At 39.5% G+C, this 15,364-nt stretch overlaps 1 protein-coding gene across 1 annotated transcript; it reads left to right on the top strand.

Moving 5' to 3' along the window:
- Positions 1–52: 52 nt before the first annotated feature.
- On the top strand, positions 53–14,974 carry IRAK4 (interleukin 1 receptor associated kinase 4). The gene is made up of 11 exons (XM_084296863.1): positions 53–240; positions 676–821; positions 1,141–1,335; positions 1,895–2,055; positions 3,262–3,326; positions 3,628–3,742; positions 5,827–5,936; positions 8,242–8,425; positions 9,298–9,360; positions 12,293–12,451; positions 12,541–14,974. Exons 1-11 carry the CDS (start codon positions 80–82, stop codon positions 12,571–12,573), a joined length of 1,392 nt encoding a protein of 463 aa, XP_084152989.1. The 5' UTR covers positions 53–79; the 3' UTR covers positions 12,574–14,974.
- The last annotated feature ends 390 nt before the right edge of the window (positions 14,975–15,364 follow it).

Raw genomic sequence — 15,364 nt, 5'->3', positions numbered from 1 at the left:
AGAAGGCGGAGCGGAGCGCGCTTCCGCCAGGCCCTGCCCTCTTAAAGGGGAATTACGCGGTGGGCTCGCTCCGGGCGGGATGAGCCGGGCTGTGGGCCCCACCACCCCGCTGCGCCGCCTGCCCTACGGGCTGCTGCAGCGCCTGGCCGCATACATCGACCCGCAGGACGGCTGGAGGCGGCTGGCCGCGGACATCGCCGGCCCCTCGGGGGACAGCAGATACACGCAGCTGCACATCAGGTCCCCGGGTTAACGGGAAGTTCCCCGGTCCCGCAGCGCGGCCCCGTTTTTGGGGTTTTTAGCAGCAAAGCGGGGGTCGCGCTGTGCTGCCCCGGGGGGTGCCTGCGGGGGCTGCCCCGTGGGGCTGGTCCCAGCCCGGTTCCTCTGCCTTCCGCCCCGCTTGGCTCTCCAGGCAGGCGATACGCGGCGAAATCGGCCAAAATCAGAATAAAGCAGAGCCACGGACACGTAAAACGCACTGTGTGTCCCCAACACAGCGTTGAAGCTGCGCGTGTTATACCCAAATGTGCATTTCCGTGCTGTTTTTCATGCCTCTAAGTACTTCACGCAATCCGTTACATCCTCATTTTTAATGCCCCTGCGTTCGCCGTTAATCTCTGCCCCTGCTTCCCCCCCGCCGCTCTTCTCAAAGCCGCCTCCAATTTGTGGTTTCAGGAGGTTCGAGGCCTTCGAGCGCATGGGGAAGAGCCCCACCTGCGAGCTGCTCTACGACTGGGGCACCACCAACTGCACGGTCGCTGACCTGGTGGAGCTGCTGCTCAGGAATCAGTTCCTGGCACCCGCGAGCCTTCTGCTGCCAGGTAACCCACCCCTCTGGGCTCTGTCAGCAGCTCTCTGGGGGGCTAAAAAGCCTCACAGCAACCTGAAGGTCGGAAAGGATTACTTCAAAATAACCTACAGTGGCTGTCTTTGTCATTATTTACAATACAAGCTTTATAGAATTGGTTTAGAGTGCTTCAAGTTTGAATAAAAGCCCTGTAGTATTCACATTAGAAGAATATAATCTTTTCATGGAGTTTACATTTTGCATAATCTGAGTTAATAATGCCATACTGTTACTTGTTTGTTTGTTTTCTTATTCCTAACACAGTTAACCCTTTCTCTAAATTCCATTTTCAGAAGCTGTAAAGGAGGCACAAGAAGTTACGTTACCACTTTCTTCGCAGGAAACTTTGCCCATAGATGAGAAGCAGCTGCCTATACAGGAAAAAGAAGTGGCAGCTGTAAAACCTAGTCCCTCTCAGAATACAGAGGAGCAACCTTCAACTGCTTCCTACTTAAGTCAGGAAAACAGCTCACAGTCTAGTAACACGGGTAGGTGCTTAGTTTGCAAAACTTTAGGTACAATCTTTTTTGTTGATCCGTCCTTCACCTCTGTGAAATAAATCCTAGGAGCACGTTGGAGTAATGACTACATTCCTATCTCCTTGCTTTTGTTTTTTTTTTTTCTTCTGTGTGACCGTGAATGAAGCTTGTGGTAATAATAAGTCATCAGAATATGAGATGCACCCTGCAATTAGTGTGGCTAATGTAATGGAAAACTTAATTATTAATTGAGTTGCAATTTGTTTAGTGCTACACATAAACCTGTTGCCCTCTTTCAATACTGATTTTGTAGACTGTTTACCACCTTGTCCTTTAGATCTGGATCTTAAGTATCAGAAATACCTGAGAAGGTTGGAGAAAAGATGATTAAGGAAAGATATATTTTTAAAAGAAAGATTATTTTTTTACATTTATTTCCTTGCATCAGAAAGTAGGGCTCTGTTATGTCAGGATTTGTGTTGTAGCAGATAGACAGAGAATCAATTCAATGTGCTTGTCCCATAAGCAAAAATGCATTTCTGTGTTAAATGGCATATATCTCTCTTAGATTTCCACAATTTTTGGTTTCGTGACTTGGAAAGTGTTACAAATAATTTCGATGCACGACCAGAATCAGATGGAGGTAATAAGCTGGGAGAAGGTGGCTTTGGCGTGGTGTTCAAAGGCTACATCAATGGCAGAAACGTAGCTGTGAAGAAACTTGCTGCTGTGAGTTATCCTTAACATCTTTTCTGAAAAATGACCATATAGTATAGTCTTGTTTATCTGTGGAAGGTGTTGAATGATAGGTTTCAAAAAGCATCCCTACATTAAACATCAGTTGAGTTGAGAACCTTATCCTGTAGTCCTGTGTGTGGTGCATGCTGTCACTGTCAGCAGAGATGATGTCTTGCCTTTCAGTGGTTCTTATGGTGGCTTGGATAGTTGTTGGGGTCAGCAAGGTGCTTCTTCACTTCCCCTCCTCCCCCTGCACACAAGAAGGGGCAGAAGGGAAGGGGAGCAGGTGAGGTTTCCCTTCTAGTTCCTATGGCACAGTCAGGCAGGAGACTCACAAGCTAAACAAACTAAATAGGTATTGCTGTATAATTTCAGTCTTTGTAATAAATATTTTGTGTGAATAACTAATTTTGTAACTAGTAAGTGCTTTTAGTAGGAAGATGCAGTGAAATAAAATGCACAAGTAGGAGAATCAAGTGAGGTAAAACTCACAAATGCACGCTGGGTGGAGAATGAATTGAGAGCAGCCCTGAGAAGGACTTGGGAATGCTGTTTGGTGGAAAAACTCAGTGTGACCTGGCAATGTGTGCACGCAGCCCGGAAAGCCAACCGTGTCCTGGGCTGAGTCAAAAGAATGTGGCCAGCAGGGCAAGGGAGGGGATTGTCCCCCTCTGCTCTGATCTGGTGAAACCTGGAGCACTGCATTCAGCTCTGGGGCCTAAAAGAGGGCAGTTTTACATTAGATATTGGGAAGAAATTCTTTACTGTGAGGGTGGTGAGGCCCTGGCGCAGGCTGCCCAGAGCAGCTGTGGGTGCCCCATCCGTGGAGGTGCTCAAGGCCAGGCTGGATGGGGCTTTGGGCAACCTGGTCTGGTGGGAGGTGTCCCTGCCATGGCAGGGGGCTGGAGCTGGGTGGGCTTTGAGGTCCCTTCCAGCCCAAACCATTCTATGCTAAGTTGGTGACTCTGATGAAACTGGATTAGTTACTCCAGTAACATCATGTTACATGATATTAAAGACCATGTTCTGATACTTTTTGTTTGTTTGTTTTTGAATTCAGTAAAAAAATACAGTAAGCAGTATTTAAGTAGGTGTTATGTGTAAATAATTAAAATAAAGGCCAACAACTTGGTTTGTGAACAGTGACAGATTTTTGAATATGTACAACAATATTAATGTCAAATACTTTCTTTGTAGATGGTTAATATTAGTGCTCAGGATTTGAAACAGCAATTTGATCAAGAAATAGAAATGATGGCAAAGTAAGTAGCAGTTCATAAATATCACTATAACCTTTTCTGAGAATCTGAGTTGCTAGATAACACTTCAGCTAGCATGGTCCCTTATTTATGTCTTAACCTGAAAATTTACCTTATGCTGCTAAACTTCATATAGAGCATGAGTGTATTTGGGTCACATCAAAGCACTGCTGCTGACAAATGGCTAGTTTCTTGTGCAGTAGGGCTGGAATGTGGCATGGGGGAGCAAGTTGCCTCTGCCTTGCTTTCTCACAAACGTTAGGAGCTTGGCAGAACATGTCTGAATAGAATTTTGTTGCCACAGGTGTCAGCATGAGAATCTAGTGGAATTGCTTGGTTTCTCGAGTGATGGTGCCCAGCCCTGTCTGGTGTATGAGTACATGCCCAATGGTTCATTGCTTGATAGACTTGCTTGTCTGGTAAGTAAAATCTTTTCTAGCTTCCAGCTGCCTTACTTTGTTAAAGTGGGGCTATTTCTGAAATCCCTTTGGAACAGTAGCAAACCGTAGTGGCCAAACAGTATTTTACTACTTGTTCTTGTGTTCTAGAAGTAAGACACATGATGAGAAGTACTCTTCTAGTAATGTTACATACAGATGTTTTAGACCCAGTGTTAATTAGTCAAAGCAGATAACAATATAATGTGATGCACCAGTACCCCGAAGTCCAGGGAAGCTTGGACTTGCTGTGCTTTTGTGGAGTGGAGCAGAGGGTGCTGCAGCTCCTGCTTCTGACATTGGCTTGTTCTCTGCTAGCCCCTGAGATTTTGTGTTGTAAAACTGCCCTTGTGATAGCAGCTGTAACATGATGTTCCTAGTCTGTGTATCGCTTTCTGAAGCACCTAAACAAATGGGGTATGCTCCTTTTTAATTATTATTTTGTGTAATGCTTTCGTCTGATTTAATCAAATGATGTATCTTCTAGCCTTGGCCTTTAATAACACAGAAGTTAGTTCTTTTTTGATAAAGGCAATTTTGTGTATGAGGGAGAAACCAGCCCTTGTTGGAGGGATAAAAATGGTAAACCAGATTTAACCCGCTAGGTGTGTCCACAGTAATCACAGTAATTTAACAGTATAAAACCTGCTTTATATTAAGCAGGTGCAACTTCTGAGGTTGTCATCTGTTCAACATTTTAAATTGGTGTTTGTTCAACAACCCATGCCCCCACAACCCAAAAATGTAGCTTTGCTTTTTCTGCACTGATCTTCCTGTTGTGCTGGCTCAAGCGTTTAGTAGTTGGATGGAGAGCTGGGTTGGGATACTGATCAGGATGAACTCTGAGCAAAATCTTTACATTTCAACTGGAGACATTTTCTCTGCAAGTTTCCAGCTTTGCCCCAACAGGAAGGAATTGTGTTAGGATGAGAATAAGTAGCACTGAATGGGGAAAGGCCTGGATGTGTTTGGTAGCACTGCTGGCTCAGGCTGGTTTGTTTGATTTGCTCAGATACCTACATGCATGCAGGTTTTTTGTTTTTGCTTTCCAGCTGGGTCAATATAGAAGAGGGGTTAAGTTTTGCTTAAGACAGTGCAAGTTTATTTGTAGAAATGACTGTCCTTGACAGAGATGAATGTTTTCATATACATGTAACTTTGGCCATTATCAACAAGTGAGCTGAGAATAATAGTGGTAATTGAAAGCTAAAATTGGAAATTCAATTTTTTTTTTTTAAACTAATTTTTTTTTTTTACAAGGAAAAGACAAATTTACAATATAAATTCAGAACGAGTCCTCATCTGATAAAGTCAAATAGGTGAGGAATGCATATACTGAATGTGTGTGTATGCTGATAAAGCAGGATTCATTGTGAATTCACTGGCTTTGTTTGGGGCATAAGCTCTTATGTCATCTGCTTCTTGTCTTGGCTTTGAGGAGCAGGCAAGGGAGGTGGTAGAGTGACAAAATACTCTAATCATCCTCCCTTGGCTACAGACAAGATTAAAAAGTGCTTTTGAAATGCACTTTGAAAGGTGTCTTCGCTTCCAAGGTCTAGTTATTAGTGTGGATTGAGCTAAACTCTTGGAGAAGTGTTAAGTCCAGAAATGTTGGAAGATTAACTTCTTATTAATAGTACAAAAATGTTGATTGCTTGGAGTGATGGGCTTTGACTTAAAAGGCACTGGTATTGGTGCTGATACAAACAGCAAGGTGCAGTAGATGCTGATAGCTCTTTGCAATGTAGCTCGTCATACAGGTTCAGCATCAAATATTATTGAGAACACCTGCAAAAAAAAGTAAATTAACCTGATGCAGAGTGTGGGGAAGAGAACTATATATGACTGTCAAAGTAAATTAAGAAATCTATGCCATTAATCTTTTAAATGATTTACTTGAAAATCACAACATATGGCAAGCAATTGTTGTTTTGGATTGTGTTTTTTTTTGTTGTTGTTTTGTATCATGTGTATTGTGTGTATCATATGTATTGTGTAGACATTTTGTATCTATGCGTATAATAAATTTTCATGTTTTCACTTCCCTTTTTCCCTTCTTATTCAAGAATGACACTCCACCAATTTCTTGGGATACAAGATGTAAAATTGCTCAAGGTACAGCAAATGGCATCAACTTTTTGCATGACAACAATCATATTCACAGAGACATTAAAAGGTAAAAGCTGCTGACTATCACTGGCTGTTTTTGCTTTGTTGTACCCTGTTAAAGTCTGTTAGAGGGAACAGACTGAAAGAATCATTGCTTCACTCAAGGGCACAATCTTTTCTGCAAGTGCCATCCATCACCATAATCTTGTCTGTGCCGCAAGGACACGGCCAGAACAGACTTCTAAAGATAATTGGGGCTGTTGTAATCTGTCACTATCAAACAGTTATTTGAGTGCTGCAAAGACACACAGAAGTTCTGTTGTTTTGCAATTGCTGCTAACAAAAAAGCTTCTGTTGGAGAACATTATGAGTTCTTAAATTGGGAGTTTTTCAGATGAAAACCCAGCCTTTTTTTTTCTTCCTAGAACACTGCTTCTGAGTGTCCCCTTTGGTTTCTTTCTATTTATTATGAAGACTTTAAAAATGACTTAAGTCAGGTTTATGAAATTCAGGGCTCTTCAAGGTTGATGTGGTGTTCACTTGGTTGTTATACCACCAGATTTTTTTTTCTAGGGATATCAGAGATCAGAAAAAGCTTTTGCATTCTGTGATTTTTATTTCTCCCTTTCTTGCTAGTAGTTTGGTTCTCTTTTTGAAATACCAACACAGTACAAATGTTTGAAGAAAAGCCCTAAATGCCTTACTCCTTTTGTGAGTTAACGAGGAGAAACGGACTGGTTGAATGTCACGGATGAATGTTTCAGTCGCTTTCTGGCTTCTAACAACTCTGCTACATCTAGAATGTATACATGTTGTGAATTCAGCCTATGCTGAAAGAGTTTGTTGCTTCAGCTCCCTCATAAAATGTACTGCTGCTTTGACAATTCATGTTTCTTCTTCTTTCTTCCCTGCTTAAGATTCTGGACAAGTGTAATGCCTGGGAGGGACTCATTTTCATTACCTTGTGCTGCTCTACCCTTCTAACTGCTGTGAGTTGATCATATTACAGGACTGAGTTTTGTTATTCTTGAATTCCATTTTGTAACCTCTTGCACTGTCACCGTGACTAGTTCAATCAATTTGGTTGGTGTTGTTAATATTGCTGCCGCTCCCAGGTAAAACTTAGCAAAATGAAAAATGAAGTAAAACTTAGCTGTCTTTTCATCTGTTATGTGGGAATGTGTCATAACTACCCAGGCATTGGAACAGCTTCTCTGTAGGCTAGTGAGGGCATGTCTGAATAGGTGTTCTCAGAATTGACCATAGTTTTTTGGTTGGTTATACCCAGGAAATAGTGCCTGTATCTTCTGGAGCTTGACAGTTGCAATAAAACTTGATTCTGTTGTGGTGTATCACAATATGACCTGTCGTAACTTGACTCTTCAGAGATCAGAGCTGCTTATCAACTTGAAGTTGTGATCCTGTTCCTACTTAACAAGCTTTAACTATGAAACCGGTTGGCTGATGTTTGGCTTCTTGCAATGATTGTATATTATAACGCTTTTTACAGCTGTTCTAGTGCCAAGTGACATTTTGTAGCTTGCAGCTGTGTTACTTTTGTTGACAAGGTTTAGTGAACAAGAATGGCAAGTTAGGAGTAAGTTTCTAGTGTTACATGTTGCATCTGGCTATGTAGTTTGCTAATAAGTTCCAGTAAGGGGGTCAGAAAATAAGGAGAAATATTATAAATATTAAATAAGTGATTTTGAAATGGTTCCAAATTCTACAAGCATAAGAAATAGTAGAAGGATTTATGCCGCAATTCATTCAACTGAATATTTTTCAAAAATGTAAGATCTTTTACATAGGCCTCCTACTCCGGGTTTTCTGTAAGGCCAGTAAAAGCTGGAGATCAAATAGAAACACAGCACGTTTCAAGAGAAGAATATAAGTATTGTTATTCGTTTTACATGGGAATTTGTAATGGTTGACATTGTATTAGATAATAGTTATAAAACCTGCTTTTATTGGTTCAGAGATTTAACAACTAAGAATTCTAATGTGATCCAATACCCAATTTTGCTCTTTCTTGTTTTTTTTTTCTTTTTTTTTGTTTTTTTTTTTTTTTTTTTTTTTTGTTGATTGTTTATTTATTTGTTTGTTTCTTCTTTGCATGCATGCACAAGAAAAACTGCATGGATTTGTCTTCCTGTCAGACAGATCTTAATTTACTTAGAGCAATTCATTTTGAAATTGAGCAATTTCAAAAAAAGTTATGTATATATATAAAGAAATATGAATAAAGACCTTATATTTCAAGAAACATTCAGAACACCAGTTTGCATTTAGTTACTAAAAAGTTATTAGTCTTTAATAAAACCAAGTTACTGGTTTGGAATATTAATTTTTCTTTTTTCTCCACTTTCTACCAGTGCAAATATCTTATTAACTGATACATATGTGCCCAAAATTTCTGACTTTGGACTTGCAAGAGCGTCTGTAACGTTTACACAAACCATCATGACTGATAGAGTTGTTGGAACAGCAGCCTATATGGCACCTGAAGCTTTGCGAGGAGAAATAACACCTAAATCTGATATCTTCAGTTTTGGAGTAGTAAGTAGAATGTTCAAAGCTATATATGAATTCTGTTTTGTGACTGGTAAAAGTGTACAGAATCAAGAATACCCGGGAACTAAGAATGAGAGAACTATCTCTGATCTATTATTTCTCCTTACCCTGCCCCTGGTGCATGTGCTCGTAAGAAAGTATTTCTGAACTTTGATTTGTTTAAAAGCATTTAACTATGTGGATCAAAACTTTGACTTTGCTAATGCACTTTCAAATGGATATCTTTAGAATGTGAATTTATGTATGAAAGACCAGAGTAAAACAACATTCTAAGTTCCAACTAAATATAGGTTGAAGTAATGTAAAACTGTTTTACTTCTTGCATAGTAATGCACAGAAATGTGACTCTGTTTGAAGATTTTTAAGAAAATGATTCAAATTCAAATTTTCTTTTACTATATTTCAGCACCAAATGTGTGGTACCATGTGGGATTTGCCTTAAAGCTGAATACAGTGCTTATCTAATCCAAATAAGATAACTGCTTATTATTTGGGAGAAAAATGAATCAATTCTGAATAGATTCAAGAGCCATTGACCCCCTCCTTCACGGCATTTAGTTTCATGGGCAGGTAGGCCAGATAGTGTGATTGAGTATCTTGGGAGTCCTTCCATTTTGCTTTGAAGCAATGCAATATAGGATGAGGAAAAACTTCCCAAACCACACTGCTAATAAGTGATAATGGAAGTAAAGGAAGGAACACCAAACAATTGCATAGAGGGCTGTCTTTGGACAAATATGGATTCTGTGAACATTTGTTTGAAAGACTGAGGATTATGCTTCTCTTCTCAAATGGTATATATGCTAAGGGTTTTTGTATGTTTCTTCTCTTCTGATTTTTATTTTTTTTTCTCTTAGGTCTTATTAGAAATAATAACGGGTCTTCCACCAGTAGATGAAAACCGGGAGCCACAGTTACTGGTATTTTTCTTTTTGCTTTCTCCCTCTCTCCCTCCAGGATCACATCATGTGAAATCGTAGTCAGTTAACAGGTTATTAGACAATCAAATTAGTCAGCAGGAGATGCAGTTATTATAAGAGCTATTGTATCAATGTGTGTTTTAGAAGTGAGGCAGAAACTTTTCTCTCTTGGCTGGTAGATAACTGCCCCATCCCCAAGGTCATCTCCTTCCAATCTGATGCTTTATTTCTTTGTTTTGATATTGTTTCTTATTGATATATACGCACATACATACATATACATGTGTATATATATATATATATACACATATACACACACACACCATTCTGCTTTATGAACATACATGTAATCCAGTTTTACCCAGATAACCTGGTAGTTCATCTTTTACTAGAGCATCTTAAAGCATTCATCTCCATTGGTTCTTTGTTTCTTACCATTCCTGTATCATTTTTCATTCTCTTCAACTTCACTAAGAATTTGCAAATACCTTGTTTTTAACCCTAGGGAAGTTGGGAATGGAAGAACTATTTTGGGGTGCTTTGATTTTTAATGTTTAAGTAGAAATAGTCTGCTAATTTAGGAACTTTGTCTCCAAACTTACTCTTTTGAATTAAAAATCTTATAAGCTTGCTTTTTTTTTTTTTTTTTTTTTTTTTTTTTTTTTCAAACTACTTAATCCAAGATTTTTCTGGTATAGTTCTAATGTAACAGCTTAATTATTTACTAAGTATGAAATAGAAATGAGTTTTGGTTTGGTTTTGTTCCATACTATTCAATATCAGATCACTTCTAACACAGCTTTAGGAATACCTGTGTACTATTAATAGAATATTTTCTCTAATCCGTATCTTCTGGAGTAGTGTAATACTTATCCTGTTGAACTCTGTGATGACCTTGGAGAACTCAACGCTGTGTCAAATGCAATCCTAAGCCTTATTTATTTATTTAAAGTGGGATTTTTCACAAGATAAATCATACTTTTTATTCCATTTTAGATCATGATTGGAACGTTTTTATCATTGTAACATATTTTAGGGAGCATAAAGAGAATGGTCAGTGTAAGACAACGTGACATCCCTAGCTTTGAAAATTTTAGGGTGGTTGAATGTCAGCAGTTTCAGACTCACCCATAGGGGACAGCAGAAGGCCTGCCTCTGTTCACTGACTTGTCCGTGGTATTCCTCAGACAGTATTTGTGATTGCCGATAACGTAGTTCAAGTGCGTTGGGGCTGGAAAGTTTGGGACTAAAACCATCAGATTTGAAAATTGATTTCAAACTAGAATCATAGAATGGCTTGGGTTGGAAGGGACCTTAAAGATCATCCAGTTCCAGCCTCCCTGCCCTGGGCAGGGACACCTTCCCCTAGAGCAAGTTGCCCAGGGCCTTGTTCTACCTGGCCTTGAACACCTACATGGGGCTTTCACAGCTTCTCCAGGCAACCTTTGCCAGTGCCTCACCACCCACTGAGTGAAGAATTTCCTCCTAATATCTAAATTCTAAATCTCCCTTCTTTTAGTTTAAAACCCTTCCCCTTGTCCCATCATTGTCTGCCTGAGCAAAAAGTTGCTCTCCATCTTCTTATAAGCGCCCTTGAAGTATTTAAAAGCTGCACTGAGGTCACCCCAGAGCCTTTTCTTTGGACTGAACATCCCCAACTCCCTGTCTTTGTAGGAGAGGTGCTCCAGCCCTCTGGTCAACTCTGTGGCCAGCCCTGTGGTGCCATTCTAAGAGGTGCACATCCTTTGTGGGCTGAGGGCCCCAGGCCTGGATGCAGGACTGCAAGTGGGGCCTCGCAAGGGCAGAGCAGAGGAGGACAATCATCTGCCTTGGTTGATGCAGCCCAGGATGCAGTTGGCCTTCTGGGCTGCAAGGGTGCACTGCTGGCTCATGTCAAGCTTTTAGTCCACCAGAACCGCCAAGTCCTTCTCTGCAGGGCTGCTCTCAATGAGTTCTTTTCCCAGTCTGTGCTCCTTTCTGTCTGGGATTGCCCTGATCCAGGTGTAGCACCTTGCACTTGGCTGTGTTGAACCTCATCAGGTTCACATGGGCCCACTTCACAAGTTTATCCAACTCCTCCTGGATGGCATTCCTTCCTTCTGGTGTATTGACTACACCATGCAGCTTGGTGTCATCTGCAAACCTGCTGAGGGTGCACTCAATCCCACTGTCCATGTCATTGATAAAGATATTAAACTGTACCAGTCCCAGGACAGACCCCTGAGGGACACCACTTGTCACTGGCCTCCATCTGGACGTAGAGCCACTGACCACCACTCTCTGAGTGTGGCCTTCGAGACAACTCCTTGTCCACTGAATGGTCCATCCTTCAAATCCATATTTTTCTAATTTGGAGATCTGTGTGTCACTTGGGACCATGTCAAAGGCCTTACACAAGTCCAGGTAGATGACATCGTCTGGTTTTTCCTTGTCAACTGATGTAGAAGTTTCCTTAGAGTAGACATAGCAGCCAGTGACCGACTGGTGGAGGAAGGCATTAATCTCAAGAATGAGGCCTTACAAACTTGACAAAAAAGAAAAGTTATTTGTGCTTATGCTTGCCTACTTGTGGGTTAGTAAGTAAACACGGGTACTTTGTTACTTTTTCAAGAGAAGCAGCCTGATAAGAAACTGTACTAAGCCTTGAATATTAAAGTTGTATGACGCAGCTAAAAGGAACTTGCTATGCAATTGTGTTAACTCAGAGATAAATGTACTGTACACTTCTATCACACACTATAGTCTCATAAGTTGTTTCTGAAAATATTGATGGATAATTATGCAGCCAAACCACTGCCATTATTCTTTGTCTAGAAACGTGGTTGCAAAAATAAGTGCAGAGCCCAAAGCAAGTTTTCAAATTGCTACTGTGGAATATATGATCTTCAGATGCTTACATGTTATCTGTTCATTGCTTCAAACTCTCTTGCAGTTAGGTATCAAAGATGAAATTGAGGACGAGGAAGCAACTATTGAGGATTATATTGATGCAAAGATGCATGACTGGGATGCAACTTCAGTTCATAAAATGTATTCAATTGCTGATCAGTGTCTGAATGAGAAGAAAAACAGGAGGCCAAACAGTAAGACGGTATGTAGCTTTTCAGATTGAAGGCTTATTTTTAGCCTTTTTTGTAGTTACAGTGTCAGTTATTTGTACTTCTCTCTGTTCTTTTGTAGGTCCAGCAGCATCTACAAGAGATAAAAGCTTGACGTATGTTTCTTCTGATACACACGTTTTCTAAACAGAGTAGAAACCAGCAACAAACGCAGACTTCTATCAGCACATAGTGCGACATTATCAGCTTTTCTGCTTTCCAGAACTTTCTGGCCTGCGTATAAGGTGTGCTGTTGGCTTGTCACCATTGTGCTGTTTTTTTAACTGAGCAGCATTTCCACATATCCTTAGTCACTGGACCTTCAACAGATTTTTATTTTTTTATTTTTTGTATTAAGTTTTAGTGCTGGTACATCATCTACACAGCTTTTTAAACATATAGATTATGAAATGGAAATGTCTTTTGATTTTCAAGTATGTCTTTGGCAAACACGTGGGACAGTTGCAGGTTAGGATGTCTTTCTGCAAATCGCTTTCTTGAGTGATCTACTAGACTTTTTTCTACTGAAGAGAAAAACATTTCATAGTTACAGTTGGTACTTAACACTGTCTTCTTGGAAAGACACAATAGTAGTACCCATTTAAAACCAACTTCTTGCTTAGCATTTTAGCTTGAGAGTTCGTTTTAGTCTGAGAATAGACTGGTAATGTTTGTGAATGTGACTTTGAAAAAGTCTTCTCAGGATTTTTTTTATTCAAATAAATGTTGCTATCTTCTAGGTTTCAAGGTTTTATAAGTAAAACAATTACACTAATACAAATGCAAAACAATGTATAGCTTTCTTTTGGTGAACTCAGTGTGATGACAAATGGTTTAATCTTTGTTCATAGGAAGACTCACAATTAATATTTTATGTTTTAGAATAAGATTCTATATGAGACATTGCAAATACAGATGGTTTATTCTGTTAAAAGAGACCAATATAATGTCATTAGGACCAATTCTGACCTTTCCTTAGCTAAATAATTAAGCTCTTACTTATATTTATGTATATAAGTAAATATTAAAAATATACATTTAAAGGCATTGAAAGCTTTCAAAAGCAGAAAGATCGACAGATCAAAGAAGACTTCATTCTACTTTTATTGAGATTCTAGATACTTTGGACTACCTTTGTAAGTGAAAAAGGTTAGTTTCATATAAACCTTTTCTTGTACTTCAAAATTTTCTTGACAGCTTAGGGATAGGAAAACAGTTTGGCATACAGCTAAACTAAGATCTATGATTATGGAAAAAAAATACACAGAAAAGAATCTAACTGCATTTAGGGGCACATATCATTGTAGAAGGCGTATGATTTCTAGCACTTGTTTTTATAACATTAGAACTCAGGTTATTAAGTTATTCTTTATCTCCCTTTCAAAATGATAGATTAACCTAGAAAAGAATCCACTTAAACCGTTTCTAGTTTTATTGAGTATAAACATTAAAAGCTGTTTAACATAAATAAAAACTGCATTATGACTGTAGATGCTTATTCCAGCTCTTAAAACCTTTAGTCTTGGAAACAACATGCATTCTATGTTGCTTCTGTTTCTGATAATAGCATTATAGTAACCTCACTGCATGGAATAAAGCTGTACAGCTTTGGACCAGGTATAGTGGAGGGGGGAAAAAACCACCCTGCTATAAACTGAAATGAGAATAAAATGCATTTAAGTCATTCTTAAAGCAACTATTCCGGCTGTTACTTGAAGGCTTTCTTCTAGATAATTTCTGCATTTTACTGTTCCCTGGAGCTCAAATACATCTGTATTGTTGCTCTGAAGTTGGTTTGTCATCTCCCTGATGAGTGCTATTCGCTGCTGGTGTTGTAGAACAATTTCGTTCACGTACCAGATGTGATGTTCTAGGTACAAGGAGCATTGTTATCACAGGTGTGTGAGTTAATGTTCTTACATCATAGTGGACCTGTGAGCTGCCTCTTTGGGCTGCCTGCCTGTTACCACCTAAGTTTTGCTGGTAGTTCTCCTCACTCAATGAAAATGAAGCACGTTTGCTACCACTTCAGTTAAAAAGTAAATTATAAAAATTAAGCTCTTTTCATAGTGAGGAATATCCCAGCGAGGAATAAAGGTATGTGTTAAGTGAATGTAGCTAGCTTATCTGTTTTCCTATTATTCACAAGTTGCAAGGAGAGGGGACCTTCCCTACCCCCGAAGTTTTGTTTGTTTTTTAAGATCTGCAGATACTAAACCCAGCACCTATAGCCAATGACGGGCCAATAGTAGCTGACTTCTGCTTCATTTATTCCCTGCAAAAAACATTAAACTATCCTAGGCTGCATCCTTTACATTAATTACTATACTAAAGCTTTCTGTGACAGAAGTCAGTAAATTGGTCGTTCATGTTCTTGGTGAATAAAGGAATGATGGAGTTGGAGGTGAGAAAAAACTTGGTATAGCTGCTAATAGCTGGATATTATTTTTTTTTGTCAGCTGTAATATTTCATATTCTTGCTGAAATGTTAAGAATTACTGCACCTTTGTATTCAAGATGGCTAGTGGAGAGTTGTATTAAATACCCACTGAACATAAGGCAAATAAAGTGGCTTTTGTTCAAGTTGTCTGTGATATTCATGCTCACATACAGCATACCTCCTTCCTCTCTTACCCGTGCCTCTTCTAGGAACCGTCTTTTTATACAGCATTTTGCATTAAAATTACTCTTAAACTCTAGTTCAAAACATCCACAAATTTCCTTCTTCCACCTTCCAAGCTGCCCTATCATCCCTTTTCCCTGTGGCAATGTGTTGGCAGGACATTTAAAAGACAAGCCAAACCACTAAGTGTTCTTTAGGAAGACTACAAGCAGACTAGTTCTTGGCAGTTTAGAGAAACATTTATGAAACATCACCATTTGATCATTTAATTTTAATACCTCAT

Source organism: Netta rufina, assembly GCF_964035555.1.
Source record: "Netta rufina genome assembly, chromosome: 1".
In the NCBI taxonomy this organism is placed as follows: Eukaryota; Metazoa; Chordata; class Aves; order Anseriformes; family Anatidae; genus Netta; species Netta rufina.
This window is presented reverse-complemented; position numbering and strand designations above follow the sequence as displayed.